General features: G+C 47.4%; 1 protein-coding gene across 4 annotated transcripts in view; it reads right to left on the bottom strand.

Moving 5' to 3' along the window:
- LOC142573098 (2-Hydroxyacid oxidase 1-like) overlaps window positions 1-15,444 on the bottom strand; it is a 192,075-nt gene that overhangs the window by 101,112 nt on the left and 75,519 nt on the right. For all 4 annotated transcript variants that reach the window (XM_075682621.1, XM_075682620.1, XM_075682623.1 and 1 more), the window contains exon 4: window positions 8,292-8,547. In XM_075682621.1, coding sequence (XP_075538736.1) covers window positions 8,292-8,547 — 256 coding nt within the window. The remainder of the gene's footprint in view (window positions 1-8,291; window positions 8,548-15,444) is intronic.

Here is a 15,444-nt window from a genome sequence, read left to right on the forward strand (position 1 = left end):
TGAAATGTGCTAAATAAATGTTAGTTTTCAAAAAGATTGGAGTGTTTTGTTCATAGGCAAATACATTTATATATACTACCCATGTTGAAGGTTACATTGGAACAGCACCACAATATATTAAAAAAAGCCAGAGAAATTTGCTTAAATGTCACCAGCACATTTAAAGCATACTAAAATAGTTGCTAGAATGTTTCTAGGGGGAGCAACAGAAAGTTGGTAGAATGTTACTAGGCCGTTTCTAGGTCGAGTTATAGAAAGTTGCTAGGATGTTACTAGATCAAGCAACAGAAAGTTAGCAGAATGTTACTAAAAAGTCTCTAGATCGAGCAACAGAAAGTTACTAAAATGTTTCTAGATCGAACAACAGAAAGTTAGCAGAAAGTTACTAAAATGTTTCTAAATCGAGCAATAGAAAGTTAGTAGAATGTTACTAAAATGTTTCTAAGAAGTATGAAAATGGTCGATAAATCCTGCTTTTAGTGTCTAAAGGATGTTCATTCATTGTCTAAAGAAAGTTTGTAAAAAGGGTTTCAATTGAATATCGGTGGCCAATAGTCGATTGAATGTTGGTATGAAGTATATAAGAAGTTTGAAAACGGTCTAAAGAAATTCAATAGACTGTCGGTAGGTTCTAGTAACATTTGTCTAAAGAAAGTTTATTGAAAGTTACTAGAAATTTTTGTAAGGGGAAGCCTCTGAACCAATGCCGCTTCCGCCAAGTCATTTCCTCATAGGCCAAAGATTGACTATGCTTTCTCCAGGCTTGTCGAGCACAGCATCCAAAAAAGACACAGTCGTCACGCGAATTACTTCAGCGAAGATGGAAACACAGAGTACATGTGTTAAAGAACCTCTGGAATCGGTAGCGACGACAGTACCTCCAACAACTTCGTTCAGCTCACATTAATGAAACTCGGCACTCAGAAACAATGAAGCTTGGAGACGTAGTACTGATAAAAGAATTAAAATCGCCAAGACAATTGTGGAAGATGGGATAAGTGAATGAATAATTTCCGAGCAGCGACGGCAAAGTTCGCTCATGCAAAGTACGCACTTCCAATGGTAACAAGTTGCGGAGACCGGTACAGATGCTGTACCACTTAGAATCTGCTGGACAAGCTCCGTCTTGAAAAGAAGCAGGCACACGCAAATTGTTCGGCAAGGAGCTGTTAAATATTATGCTCCAAAAAAGAAGTGAACAAGCCGAAGTTAGAAGCGCGCGTGGAGACGAGCGCGCGCCTGCATATCTTTTGTAGTTGCTTTTACAAGCATCGAATAAAGAAGACGTTCTCTACTTCGGCTCCGCTTCCTGATTTTCAACAGTATATGCCGATGCACCTTTCTCACACCCAATGACTCGGCCTTCGGGGGCACAAAAGAAGGGGGTGTAGCAATTCCGACTTTTCTGAAAGGACTTTTCCGATGCCAGAAGCAGGCAGGCGCGACAGAAAGCTGATGGGTGCACCTCCGTGCATACGCGGCTCGTGGATTCCCGGTAAGCGCTGAAACCTTTTTCACACACGTCTTAGCTGCTGTTCAATTTCGCCGAAAATATATCGTGTACTTTGTCGCGTTCATGGCCGCATGCGTAGGAGAGTTTCCGAAACCACGATGTTAGAACCATTGAGAAATACTGTGCCGTGCTTCCTGTCATGATCAGCAAAACCCGTCTATCGCAGATAATTCAAGCTTGTTTTCAGGCATGAGACCTTTACGAAATGGCCTTAGACTTATACTACCGACATACCTTGCACTAACGTTCGAGTGAGAACTGCCCCCCCCCCGCTCCCCCCGCCGCTTTTCCTCAGAAAAGGCCATAGTCAGAAGTTCGAGCCATAGTCAGAAGCTCGAATCCTCGGAAGACTAAAGGTTTTTTTTTTAAACTGAGGATGGTAAGCCCGAATTTCACCTCCTCTAGTGCACTACATCTCCAGGCTTGGAGTATGCCTGACAATGGCAAAAGATTCCGAGAGCCAGTGGGGCTATACAAAACTAGATACAACCAAATTATGAAGAGCCACTGAGCTTCAACAAAAGACACTTCCTCATCAGAACGGGAATTAGCCTCTGTGGTTGAGCATTCGGCCAGTCGCTCCCAAATGACTCATTCGATAAGCCAAAACAGCTGCGGAGCAGCTGACCAAGGCGGCGGTCGGACCTTTAACGCAGCACAGGGTGCTGAGAATCTGAAACGGAAAATGACCCTGGCACCCTTTAATACACAAACTCTGTCTATTCAGGCTAACTTAGCGGGGTTTTTTGAGGAACCAGCAGGCATTGTTTGGGCTATCATTGGCCTTAGTGAGATTAGAAGAACTAGTGAGGCTTATGCAGTGCTGACCAACGGCCATGTTCTCTGCAATAGAGGTCTCCGCGACAAGAAGCAATACGGCGTAGGATTCCCAATCCATAAGGATATAGCGGGTAACATTAACAAATTCCAGAGCATTAATTAGAGGATAGCAGTACTAATCAAATTTACTAATAGTTATATAGTTAAGGCAGTACTATTCTACGTCCCAATATCCACTCATGATTATGGTGAAGTAGATCAGTTTTATCAAGTTGCTGAATTAGCAATGAGAAAAGTGCAAACTCAGTATACTGTAGCGATGGGCAACTTCAATACAAAAGTGGGGAAAACGCAGGCTGGTGAACAAGCAACTAGCAACTACGGCGTCGAGTCGATGAAAGCCAAAGGAGAGATGCTGGTGGAATGCGTGGAAAGGAATAAGCTGCGAATAACGAACCGCTTCTTCAGGAAGCGTAGCAACATAAAATGGACCCGTAGAAGCCTTAATTGCGAAACAAGAAATGAAGTAGATTTCATGCTTTCTGCGGATATCAGCATAGGGAACGATTTTGAAGTATTAGGTAAAATGCAGTGATCATAGGTTAGTGAAATTTAGGATTCACCTCAATTTGAAGAGAGAAAGTCTGAAATTAGTCAGGAAGCAACAGGCCAACCTAGACGCACTAAGGTTAAAAGCAGAACAATTTAGGTTGCTATTTGCAAACCAGTTTGCGGCCTTAGAACTGAGAGATAACGATGACATAGAAGTAATGAATGAAACCGTAACTAGGCTTGCTTCAGAAGCAGCATTTGAAGTGGGAGGTAGGGCACCAAGACAACCACTAGGTAAACTCTCCCAGGTAACAAAGGGCCTAATAAAAAAACGACAAGGAATAAAAGTGTCCAATTCAACAGCTAGACTTTGCGAAACTGTCAAAACTGATCAACAAGGAGAAAATAAGGAACATTCAAAATTATGACATGAGAAAGGCTGTTAAAGCAGTAAAAAATGGACGCACCATGAAATCATTGAGAACAAAACTTGACATAGAACAAACCAAGATGTATGCACTGAAAGATAAACAGGGTAATGTCATCAGCCATCACGAAGGTATAGTAAAAGCAGCGGAAGAATTCTATACCGGCCTGTGAAGCACCCAGAGGAGCCACGATACTTCCATTCGAAGCTCGAATGAACAGGCCGCAGAGACTCATTCTATAACTAGCGATGAAGTTAGAAGGGCCATGCAAAACATGAAACGGGAAAAGAGGCAGGAGAAGATGGAATCATAGTCGATTTAATCAAAGAGGGAGGTGAAATATTGCTTGAAAAACTGGCGGCTCTCTATACAAGCTGTCTATCGACTTCAAGGGTCCCAAAGAGCTGAACGAATGCTAACAGTGTACTAATCCGCAAAAAGTTAGACATCAAATAATAGAATAAAATATAGGGCAATTAGCTTACTCCCAGTATTATATAAAGTATTCACCAAGATAATTTCCAATAGAATAAGGGCAACACTCAATTTTGTCAACCAACCAACAGGCTGGTTTCAGGAACGGGTACTCTAATACAGATCATATCCATATCATTAATCAGGTAATCCAGAAATTCGCAGAGTCCAATCAGCCTCTCTATATGGCTTTCATAGATTACGAAAAGGCGTTTGATTCAGTAGAGATACGAGCATGCATAGATGCATTACATAATCAAGAAGTACAGGCAGCTTATGTATATACCTTGTAAAATTCCTACAGAGATTCCACAGCTACCTTAATTCCCCACAAGGAAAGTAGGAAGATACTCATAAAGAAATGGGCCAGACAAGGAGACAGAATCTCTCCAGTTCTATTCACTGTGTGCTTGGAAGACGTATTCAATCAATTAAACTGGGAAGGATTAGGAGTAAGGGTCAACGACGAACATCTCAACAACCTTCGGTTTGCAGATGACATTGTCCTTTTCAACAACATTCGATACGATTTACAACAAATGATTGAGGACGTTAACAGAGAGGGTGCAAGACCGGTGTTGAAGATTGAAAAGCAGAAGGCAAAGACACTGATGAATAGCAGGGCAAGGGAACAAGAGTTCAGGATCGCCAGTTAGCCTCTAGTCTGTGAAAGAGTACATTTACCAAGGTCAATTACTCGCGGGGAACCCTGATCATGAGAAGTAAATTTACAGGATAAAAATGAATCGGCAGGCATACGGCAGGCATTGTCAGCTCCTGACAATGCCTTACCATTATCACTGAAAAGAAAGGTGTACAATCAGTCCATTTTACCGGTGATGAAATATGGGGCAGAAACTTGGAGACTGACAAAGGAGCTTGAGATGTTAAGGACCGCGCAAAGAGCGACAGAAAGAAGAATGCTAGGCATAACGTTAAGAGACCGAAAGAGAGCGGTTTGGATCATAGAGCAAACGAGGACATTCGATATTCTAGTTGACATTAGCAGAAAAAAAATGGAGCTCAGCAGGTCATGTATTGCGTAGGTTAGAGTGTTACAGAATTGGTGCCAAGAGAAGGGAAGCGCAGTCAGAGTAGGCAGTAGACTAGGTGGAGCGATGAAATTAGGAAATTCACGGAGATCGCAGGGAGAGACCTTCGTCCTGCAGTGGACATAAAATAGGCTGCTGCTGCTGCGGCTGCTGCTGATGATAATTTTTCCCTCCAGAGAGGCCTTCACAATTAGCGGAAACGCGTACGTATATCCTGAAAAGTACTTGACCCACCACTGTGGTACCAAAAAGAAATTTTCTGGCTGAAGGCAGCCTTACAATGTGCCTGCGCAGTTCTGTGAGGCAAAGCAAACAAACTTGCAGAAGGTGTGCATTAAGTTATACCAATATATTCTATGTTGTTCCCCATCGACTGTGTACTCATATGCCTAAGAAATTCCTCCCATATGAATTGCGAGCCCATGGTTATCCGAACTAGTGAAAGCTGCTGCTGCCCTTGAAACTATTTTGCGAAAAACTTATGGCATGGAATTAGGAACCCGCCATCGTGCCTAGTGGCTATGGTGTTGCGCTGCTGAGCACAAGATCAAATCCTGGCCACGGCGTACGCATTTTGATGGGGACGAAATGCAAGAACACCCATATACTTGAATTTAGGCGCACGTTAAAAGACTCCAGGTTGTCAAAATAAGCCGGAGTCAGCCACTACGGCGTGTCTAATAATCAGATCGTGGTTTTGTTAGATTAAACCCCAAATATATCTCTTTTTAAATTTTAAGTGCAGTAAGTAAATCATCATGTGGTGCATTATTAGCAAAGAAAAGATGGACAAGGCATTCATTTGCAGGATGACGTACTTTGGCCTCGTACAAAGAGCACCGTGTACAGCTTTTGTAAATATCACTACAGTCGTAACAATACGACGGATAGGTCGGCTAGTTGGTAATGCAAAATGCAAGAAAGGCCTTGTCAATCGTGCTAGTGTAAACCCATCTTCGAAAACATGGCAACTTTATTCTGTCACGCTGACCAAACTACACGAGAAAACTCGGAAGCCAATCATATCACCAAGAATGCCGCACTGTGCGTAAGCCAATCATCGCAATTACTGCATGACACATAACTCAGTTTTATTATTCGATGTTGAACACGTGATTTCGATGCGCGCTTGTTATTTTGCATCGTCTTGGCATGCGCGGTACGTCCATTTTCAATGTATAATCAACTGTGAGTGAGCGCGTGTGGTGCGTGTTCCTTTTCTACGCCCCGTGTCTTTCTTGCGCGCTGTTTTCTAATAATACGGTCGTAACCATCGACCGGCAACAAGTGGGTCTGCACATGAAACATGACCTGTTCAGCTTAAGTTGGCTTTATGGCCATTTCAGGAAGCCTGAGGTATTAACATAGCCTTAGATGAGTTGATGAACATGTGGGACATTGTTACACTTCTTTGCTGCCTCATGTAAGATTTAGCATCGAAAGACGGAAGCGATATTTTATTTTACCTTCTGCCATTGGCGGCTGAACTCTCCCACTCCATCATCTGTACTCTTGTGACATGATGGAATTAATGTGGCTGATGGCAGAAGGGCCAGGAGGCACGAAAAAGGAGCCACGATAAATATCTCACCAAGCATATGAGACCACACCAAAAGCCGGACGTGAATGCGCCTGAATGTTAATTGTCGCACATGGCACGTTACTGGAAGGTTGGCTGGACATTGTAGTAACTTTCAAATAGCAGGGCAAACATGTTGTATCGATGTTGCTTTTATATGTAACGGGACTGCTTGCAAAGCGCACATAAGCCACGTTTAAACAATGTTAGGAAGTAACATTGCCTCAATTTTACCAATGCATGCTACCATGATACCTGCAGGATAAATCAAACCACATACCCAACTAATTAACTAAAATTTACTAATTATTCATTACATTGCACCATATATTGCAATGTAGTAATTCTGGCTGATGAGTTTGTAAGGCGTATCTACTCGGAATGAAATTACAGAACACGAATTTGCAGATATGCGCCATCGCAGTAATGATGCACTGCTGTTCCACTTAGTTTTATAAGAAAACGCTATTTTGTGTATTGAAGCATAGAAGTAACTAGATCGACCATATATTTCGTCTAACACTTAGGGAACTGATATCTCGCAATTGGTGCTTTCCTGTAGGTTCGTTTCGTATGTCTGGCACACTAACCTGCTACAATTCATAAATTGTAATGTGCCGTAGATTAATTACGAAGTTAATTAGTGAATTCTCGCGAATTAGTAAAATGTGTTTTGATTTCTCGTGGTAGTAATGTCGGCCTTTCAGAATAATCCAGCTCAAGGACAAGGATTATTTATGCTATAGCCATAGGCAATTTTTGAAAATTCCGAGAAACCTTAAATATGGTCATCGCGTAGGTGAAAGCTTACAGCACACTCGCCGAGGTTGCTTAGTTTCTTTGATGTTGCGCTGCTAAGCAAGAAGTCGGGGTATCATACCGCGGCCACGGCGGCCGCATTGGATTGGGACGAAATGCGAAAACACCCGTGTACTTAGATTAGGTAGACGTTAAAGAAATCCAGGTGGTAAAAGTTATTCCGCAATCCCCCACACGGTGTGCCTTACAATGAGATCAGGTTTCCGTACGTAAAACGCCGTAACTTAAAGCCCACGGCCCTACTGTCGCTAAACTGATATACGCCTGGCATCGCACTTGTGTGCACATCCTCATTTGCTGGTATATGATGGTGCTTGCCTAGTAAATTACGCCAGATTTAACAACGAAAATTGTACAGAATTTAACTTCTGCCGTAGTAATAAGGAAGCGCTTGCTTGAATTGTTGCGTTCATTTGTAGTAAACTATGCGCCATGGGGATGTTGCCTTTTTCGTTTGCATTAATTGTGTGACGATAGACCATAGGCGCTAAGCATTTTGTTAGTTAAAACAGATTTATTGGCCCGAAGGCGACTTAGGCTGTGCTGCGTCAGCCGGAAGGTGTTGGAAAATTAGCTCTAAAAGCGACAAAAGCTGCATTGCTGTTTAAGTTTAAGCTTAAGTAAAACAAGCCTCGTTCTACTAAAAAAGCTAAGCCAAGTCAGTCAATGACACAAGTAGATCGTCTCCTACATTTAAAGAGGGGTATAAAGGTATGTTTACTTGATTTAACTTGTGCAAAGGTTTCCGTCTCTCTGTTTTAATATGTGTACACATGGTTAGAACGTGCATCATTGTTAAGGGATCGTGGCACTTCTCGCATGCTGGTTGTAAGTAAATATCGCTCGTGTGTCTTCAGTTGTTGTCTGGGTGTCAGTATACCTGACAAAACACGGCTGCCAGTGCCTCTGGCGTCATAAGAAGGAATTTTGCGAATCTGTTTTTCAGTGGGCGCCAGTATTCCTTCATGCCTAAATATTGTTGCAAATATTTCTTTAGTTTTTTCTATGCATAGGAGACTGAAGCGAACGGATAATAACACCGAACAGAACACCATTCGCAGTGTTCTCGTCGTAGAAAATGTGCGAATACTTACGTGATCCCCTCGGGTATCGTAAAGGCGTTGCGGACGTCTACGATCCTCTGTCCCCATATCGGGGCGTCCACCGTCATCACGACTGCCGAAAAGTTCGCCCGCTCGGCTCGCCGTAAGAGTTCCTGCGTGACGGTCCGGTTCTTGAAGACGTATAGCTGCAACCAGAGCGTGGCATTTGGGGCGGCTGCTCTGACTTCTTCTAGGGGCGTCGAGCTCAGGGTGCTCAGGATCATCACAGTACCGGCTGCTTGGGAGGCTGCGTTTGATACGACACATTACTTCAGACTAATTGTTAATCGAGAAAGCTGATAACACCCTTCTCTATACCTTTTCGCTCGAATCTAAATGTCATAGTAAGGTTATTATTCCTCTGGTGTAACTGGCTGTTTAAAATGACGCTCAGTGCTGTCGTTGAGCCATAGCCGTGGAGTTCGGCGACTGAACTTGCAGAAGCTGATATTGACACGTTTACTTCTTGATGTTTATCGGGCGACCACTTCTCACCACCTAGCAAATGTTATCGCACGGCGCAGGACGCGCCTGCATGTAAAAGAAGTTTCTGGAATGTTATCGATGGTTCCATCCGCTGTCTTTCCCGCTCAACTTGTGTAATCTGATTGTATGCATGCGCGACGCGAATAGTGTAGAACTTTGTAGAAGACACGCAGGTCCCAGCGTTTACTCTGGAACATTCGCCAACTGACCGCTGACCAGATTTTCGACGAACGCCGATCGTGTTCGCCGCTATCATTATTCTTTGAGTGTAGCTTGTTCCTGAGGGCAAAAGTTCGCCCAACAAAACGCTCGTTTCGTTACTCACAGTTTTGCTGCATTCTTAACCGTCACTACCATGTGACATCTGGTGGAGGTGCTTTTCGTTCATGTACCGGACTCCCCCGACAAACCGTGATACAAGCCCGGACCGCAAAGAGAACACCAACGTAGTTCCGGACCACAGAGCAAGCCGCCGTCTTCAACAGCTGCCCCCGGAGCACGGACTTCTACCTGAGAAGACCAAGAAGATTGTTGCCAAGGCAACCCCAGTGGCAGCCCCAGCGTCCCCCATCGTGCTGCAGCAGCCCTGGGAGCCTCCGACGTTCCGCGGTTCAACATTCGAGGACCCGGAAACCTGGCTCGAGACGTATAAGAGGATCGCTCCATTTAACAGCTGGAACAGCGGCGACAAGCTGCTATATGTCTTCTTCGCATTGGAAGACGCTGCCAGGACGTGGTTCGAGAATCGAGAAGCCAACTTAACGACGTGGAACCTGTTCCGAAGCGGCTTCTTGCAAACATTCACAAGCGTGGTGCGAAAAGAGGGAGCCCAAGCTCTACTAGAAACCAGAGCGCAGCTGCCAAATGAGACGATCGCGATCTTCACAGAGGAGATGGCCCGTCTTTTCCGGCACGCCTACCCAGAAATTTCGGAGGAGAAAAAAGTCCGCTTCCTGATGCGGGGCGTCAAGCAAGAACTTTTCGCCGGACTTATTCGTAACCCACCGAAGACTGTGGCTGAGTTTTCTGCAGAGGCATCGACGATTGAGAAAGCTGTAGATGCGCACCCGGCAATATAACCGCCAGGGACTCACGCCGCAGTACGCCATCCAAGGACTGGGGTCTGACGACCTTCAAGAGACCATCAGGGCCATTGTGCGCGAACAACTACGCAAGGTCCTGCTTTTGTCGCAGAATCAAGTGCCCTCAATCGCTGACATCGTGAAAGATGAGGTTGAGCGATCGCTTGGGGTTTCTGAGGTGCTCAATTACCCCAGCCCCAGCCAGAAGCGATGACCTACGCCGCCGTCACACGCCGTCAAGCCCCCCCCCCCCCCCCCCCACGACCGCGCCAGGGCCCTGTAACGCCGCAATTCCGTCGTCCGCCGCCGCCGCCGCCGCCAGCACGGCCACCCGTTGCTCAGCGTACCTACGCGAGCAAGACTGACCTTTGGCGAGCCCCCGACCACCGCCCACTCTGCTATCACTGCGGAGAAGCCGGCCATGTGTCCTGCCGATGCCCATACCGCGACTTGGGACTAAGAGGGTTCGCCGTCAACGCGCCGCGTCCACAGCATGGGAAGCGCCCACGTGACATCGCGAATTACCTAGCCGCCACTCAGTGCAACTCTTGACGGCCGTCCCGTTCGCCGTCACCAGGCCGCTACCTGTCGCCGCAGCGCCATCCATGCACTGGACCAACCCAGGTCCGGTGAGCGAGCCCATATCCGGAAAACTAAAAGCAGGAAATGATGGAGGTGCGGTTGCTGTTGGTCGAACTGACGAAGATCCTCCGCCGCCGACGAAGACGCCGAAGAAACTACCTCAACGACATAACGACACGCCGCCATCCCGAAGAAGTGTGAAAGCAATGAATACGACGACGAAAGGCGACCTGACGACGTCCCATACCAGCCACAGGTCAACGCGACACAGCCGTGATCCGACGCCAAGACTTAACTGTAACGCAAGACAAGGAACCACTGACCTCGACGTGCTTCTCGACGGCCACGCAGCCACCGCCTTAGTCGACACAGGGGCCGATTACTCCGTCATGAGTGGACACATGGCCACCCAGTTGAAGAATGTTAAGACTGCATGGGAAGGCCTTCAAATTCGGACCGCTGGAGGACACCTGATTACGCCGACTGGGATCTGCACGGCAAGAATGACCGTTCATGACCGGACTTACCCTGCCAACTTCGTTATCTTCCAACAATGTTCACGCGACGTCATTCTCGGCATGGACTTCCTGAACCAACACGGCGCAATCATTGACCTGAAGTCGAAGTCGATAACCCTGTCTGAAGATAAAGCGATACCGCCGGAGAGGTGTCGTAGTCACGACACCTTGAGTGTGCTCGAAAGTCAAGTCAGCATCCCGCCTCGCTCCAGCATTGCCATTTCTGTCGGCACCAGAACACCTGCCGACGTAGAAGGCGTTATCCAGGGTGACCAACATCTACTGCTCGACCGTGAAATTTGCGTCGCAAGAGGGATCGCTCGACTCCACGGAGGGAAAACGGAAGTGATGCTAACCAACTTCAGCCAAGAGTTCAAGCACATCAGCAAGGGCACGACAATCGCGTACATTGAGGAAATTGTGGAAACGAGCAATGCCTTTGTCCTCTCAGATTCTGCCGCATCTACCCCGCCGACCATAGTCCCTGAACGAGACTTCGACGTAAATCCAAGTCTCCCCATGAGCAAGCAGCAATATCTCAGAAGTCTTCTCCGACGATACAAGGACTGCTTTTCGATTTTATCGAAGATTCGACAAACACCAGTTGCAAAGCATCGCATAATAACCGAAGAGTGCGCTCAACCACTCCGCCAGAGCCCTCACCGAGTTTAGACGCGAGAATGTGAAGCTATAAGACAACAAGTTGACGAAATGCTGTGCGACGACATCACCCAGCCATTGAAAAGCCCGTGGGCATCCCCTGTTGTCTTGGTGAAGAAAAAAAAAAATGGAATCTTACGTTTCTGCATCGGTTATCGTCGACTGAACAAGACAACAAAGAAGGATGTATAACCCCTACCATGCATAGACGACGCATTGGACCGGCTCTGCAATGCTAAATACTTCTCGTCGATGGATCTCAAGTCTGGCTACTGGCAAATAGAAGTCGGCGAGAGAGATCGCGAAAAGACAGCCTTCACCACGCCTTCAGTGTCCTCGAAGATCAAGTGAGCATCCCGCCACGCTCTAGCATTATTATTTCAGTCGGCACCGAAACACCCGCTGACGTAGAAGGCGTCATCGAGGGTGACCAACATCTACTGCTCGACCGTGAAATTTGCGTCTCAAGAGGTATCGCTCGACTCCACGGAGGGAAAGCGGAAGTTATGCTAACCAACTTCAGCCAAGAGTTCAAGCACATCAACAAGGGCACGACAACCACGTACATCGAGGAAATTGTGGAAACCAGCTATGCTTTCTGCCGCATCTCCCCGATGAGCATAGTCCCCGTACCAGACTTCGACGTCAATCCAAGTCTTCCTATGAGTAAGCAGCAACAGATCAGAAGTCTTCTCCGACGATACAAAGACTGCTTTTCGACGTCATCGAGGTTTCGACAAACACCAGTTGCAAAGCACCGCATAATAAACAAAGAGTGCGCTCGACCTCTCCGCCAGAGACCTTACCGAGTTTCGACGCGAAAACGTGAAGCTATTAGGCAACAAGTCGACGAAGTGCTCCGCGATGACATCATCCAGCCGTCGAAAAGCCCGTGGGCATCGCCTGTTGTCTTGGTGAAGAAAAAGGACGGAACCATACGTTTCTGCGTCGATTATCGTCGACTGAACAAGATCACGATGAAAGACGTATACCCCCTTCGACGGATAAAAGACGCATTGGATCTGCTCTGCAACGCTAAATACTTCTTGTCGATGAACCTCAAGTCTGGCTACTGGCAAATAGAAGTCGACGAGAGAGAACGCGAAAAGACTGCGTTCGTCACGCCAGACGGCCTCTACGAGTTCAAGGTGATGCCATTCGGACTGTGCTCGGCGCCTGCAACGTTCCAGTGCGTCATAGACACGGTGTTAGCAGGATTGAAGTGGCAGACGTGTCTTGTTTTCTTGGGTGACGTCTTCGTCTTCTCAGGAAATTTCGCCGATCATCTTAGGCGGCTTGCGACAGTACTACATGCCATCAAATCCTCAGGGCTCACTCTGAAGCCAGGAAAGTGCCGCTTCGCTCACGATGAGCTTCTATTCCTAGGCCACGTCATCAGCAAATCCGGAGTACGCCCCGACCCACTGAAAACAGCTGCCATCGCAAAGTTTCCGCAGCCCATCGACAAGAAGGCAGTGCGTAGATTCCTTGGCATGTGTGCCTACTACAGGCGCTTTGTCAAGGACTTTTCACGCATCGCTGAGCCGCTAACGCATCTAACCAAATCTTATGTCGAGTTCAAATGGGAAACGCCGCAGGCCGACGCATTTCAAGAACTAAAACGACGCATGCAGTCACCGCCGGTACTTGCACATTTCGACGAAGACGCCGATACCAAAATCGACACTGACGCCAGTAGCCTAGGCCTCGGTGCCGTCCTAGTCCAGAAGAAAGACGGACATGAACGGGTGATATCTTATGCTAGCCGGAAGCTGTCAGAAGCGGAAGTCAATTATTCTATGACTGAAAAGGAATGCCTAGCCATCATTTGGGCTACAGCAAAATTCCGCCCTTACCTATATTGCAGGCCATTCAATGTCGTCAGCGACCATCACGCGTTGTGTTGGCTAGCTAATTTAAAGGACCCTTCAGGACGGCTGGCGAGGTGGAGCCTCAGACTGCAAGAATATGACGTCACGGTAATCTACATGTCCGTATGAAAGCACTCAGACGCCGACTGCCTATCACGCGCCCCCATCGATCCCCCACCGGTAGACGACGAGGATGACAACGCCTTCCTCGGAATAATAAGCGCAGAGGACTTCACTAAACAGCAACGAGCAGACCCGGAGCTAAAAGGCCTAGTCGAGTATTTGGAAGAGAACACCGACGTAGTACCTAGGGCATTTAAGCGCGGATTGTCTTCGTTCATATTACAAAACAACCTGCTCGTCAAGAACTTCTCACCAGTGCGCGCCAGCTACCTTCTTATTGCTCCGTCAGCGCTGCGTCCAGAAGTACTGTACGCCCTACAAGACGATCCAACCGCTGGGCACCTCGGATTCTCCCGAACGCTGTCGAGGATACAGGGACGGTATTACCAGCCGCGTCTGACCACCGACGTCACCCGTTACGTCAAGACATGCCGAGACTGTCAGCGACGCAAGACACCACCGACAAGGCCGGCAGGATTACTACAGCCGATCAAACCTCTTTGCCGACCATTTCAGCAGATCGGGATGGATTTGTTGGGACCGTTTTCGGCGTCAACATACGGAAATAAGGGGATCGTCGTGGCGACGGACTGTCTCACCCGCTTCGGTGAAACTAAAGCTCTACCGAAAGGCAGCGCAGCCGAACTGTCGAAATTTTTCGTCGAGATTATTCTGCTGCGACCTGGTGCCCCAGAAGTCCTCATCACTGACAGAGGAACAGCGTTTACAGCAGAGCTCACCCACGCCATTGTGCAGTACAGCCATACAAGCCAAGGAGGACGACTGCCTACCACCCGCAGACGAATGGTCTCTCGTAGCGCCTGAACAAGACCCTCGCCGACATGCTAGCAATGTACTTCGACGTCGAGCACAAGACGTGGGACGCGGTCCTGCCGTACGTAACCTTTGCTTACAACACGGCGGTGCAAGAAACAACACAGATCACGCCGTTTAAGCTGGTTTACGGCAGGAACCCGACGACGACGCTCGACGCCATGCTGCCGCACGTCACCGACGAAGAGAATCTTGACGTCGCGACCTTTCTCCAGCGCGCCGATGAAGCCCGACAACTCGCCCGCCTACGGATCAAGAACCAGCAGTGTACCGACAGCCGAAACTACAACCTACGACAATGCTTCGTCAAGTACCAGCCCGGTGACTGTGTTTGGGTTTGGACTCCTATACGCCGACGAGGACTGAGCGAGAAGCTTTTGCGTCGCTATTTCGCACCCTACAAGATCATCCGACGTATAGGCGCTCTGGACTATGAGGTCGTGATTTCGCTATCACAGCGGCGCCGCTCGCGACCTGAAATAGTCCACGTTGTGCGACTCAAGCCGTACTACCAGCTTTTATAAACTTTGGGACTTCGCGTAACTGATTATTGGACTTCGTTTCTTTTCGTTGTTTTGTCAATTTTGTTTAATAAGTGTTCTTTTCTGTTTCGCTCTCTTATATCTGTAGCATCGGGACGATGCTTTTTAAGAGGGGGGTAATGACACGTGTACTTCTGTATCTTTATCGGGCAACCACTTCTCACCACCTAGCAAATGTTATCGCACAGCGCAGGACGCGCCTGCATGTAAAAGAAGTGTCTGGAATGTTATCGATGGTTCCATCCGCTGTCTTTCCCCCAACTTATGTAATCTGATTGCACGTATGCGCGACGCGAATAGTGTAGAACATTGTGGAAGACACGCGGGTCCCAGCGGTTACTCTGGAACATTCGACGACTGATCTATAAAAGCCGACGCGCTTGACCCGCTGATCAGATGTTCGACGACCGGCGATCGTGTTCGCTGCTACCATTATTTTTTGAGTG

Source organism: Dermacentor variabilis, chromosome 2, assembly GCF_050947875.1.
Source record: "Dermacentor variabilis isolate Ectoservices chromosome 2, ASM5094787v1, whole genome shotgun sequence".
In the NCBI taxonomy this organism is placed as follows: Eukaryota; Metazoa; Arthropoda; class Arachnida; order Ixodida; family Ixodidae; genus Dermacentor; species Dermacentor variabilis.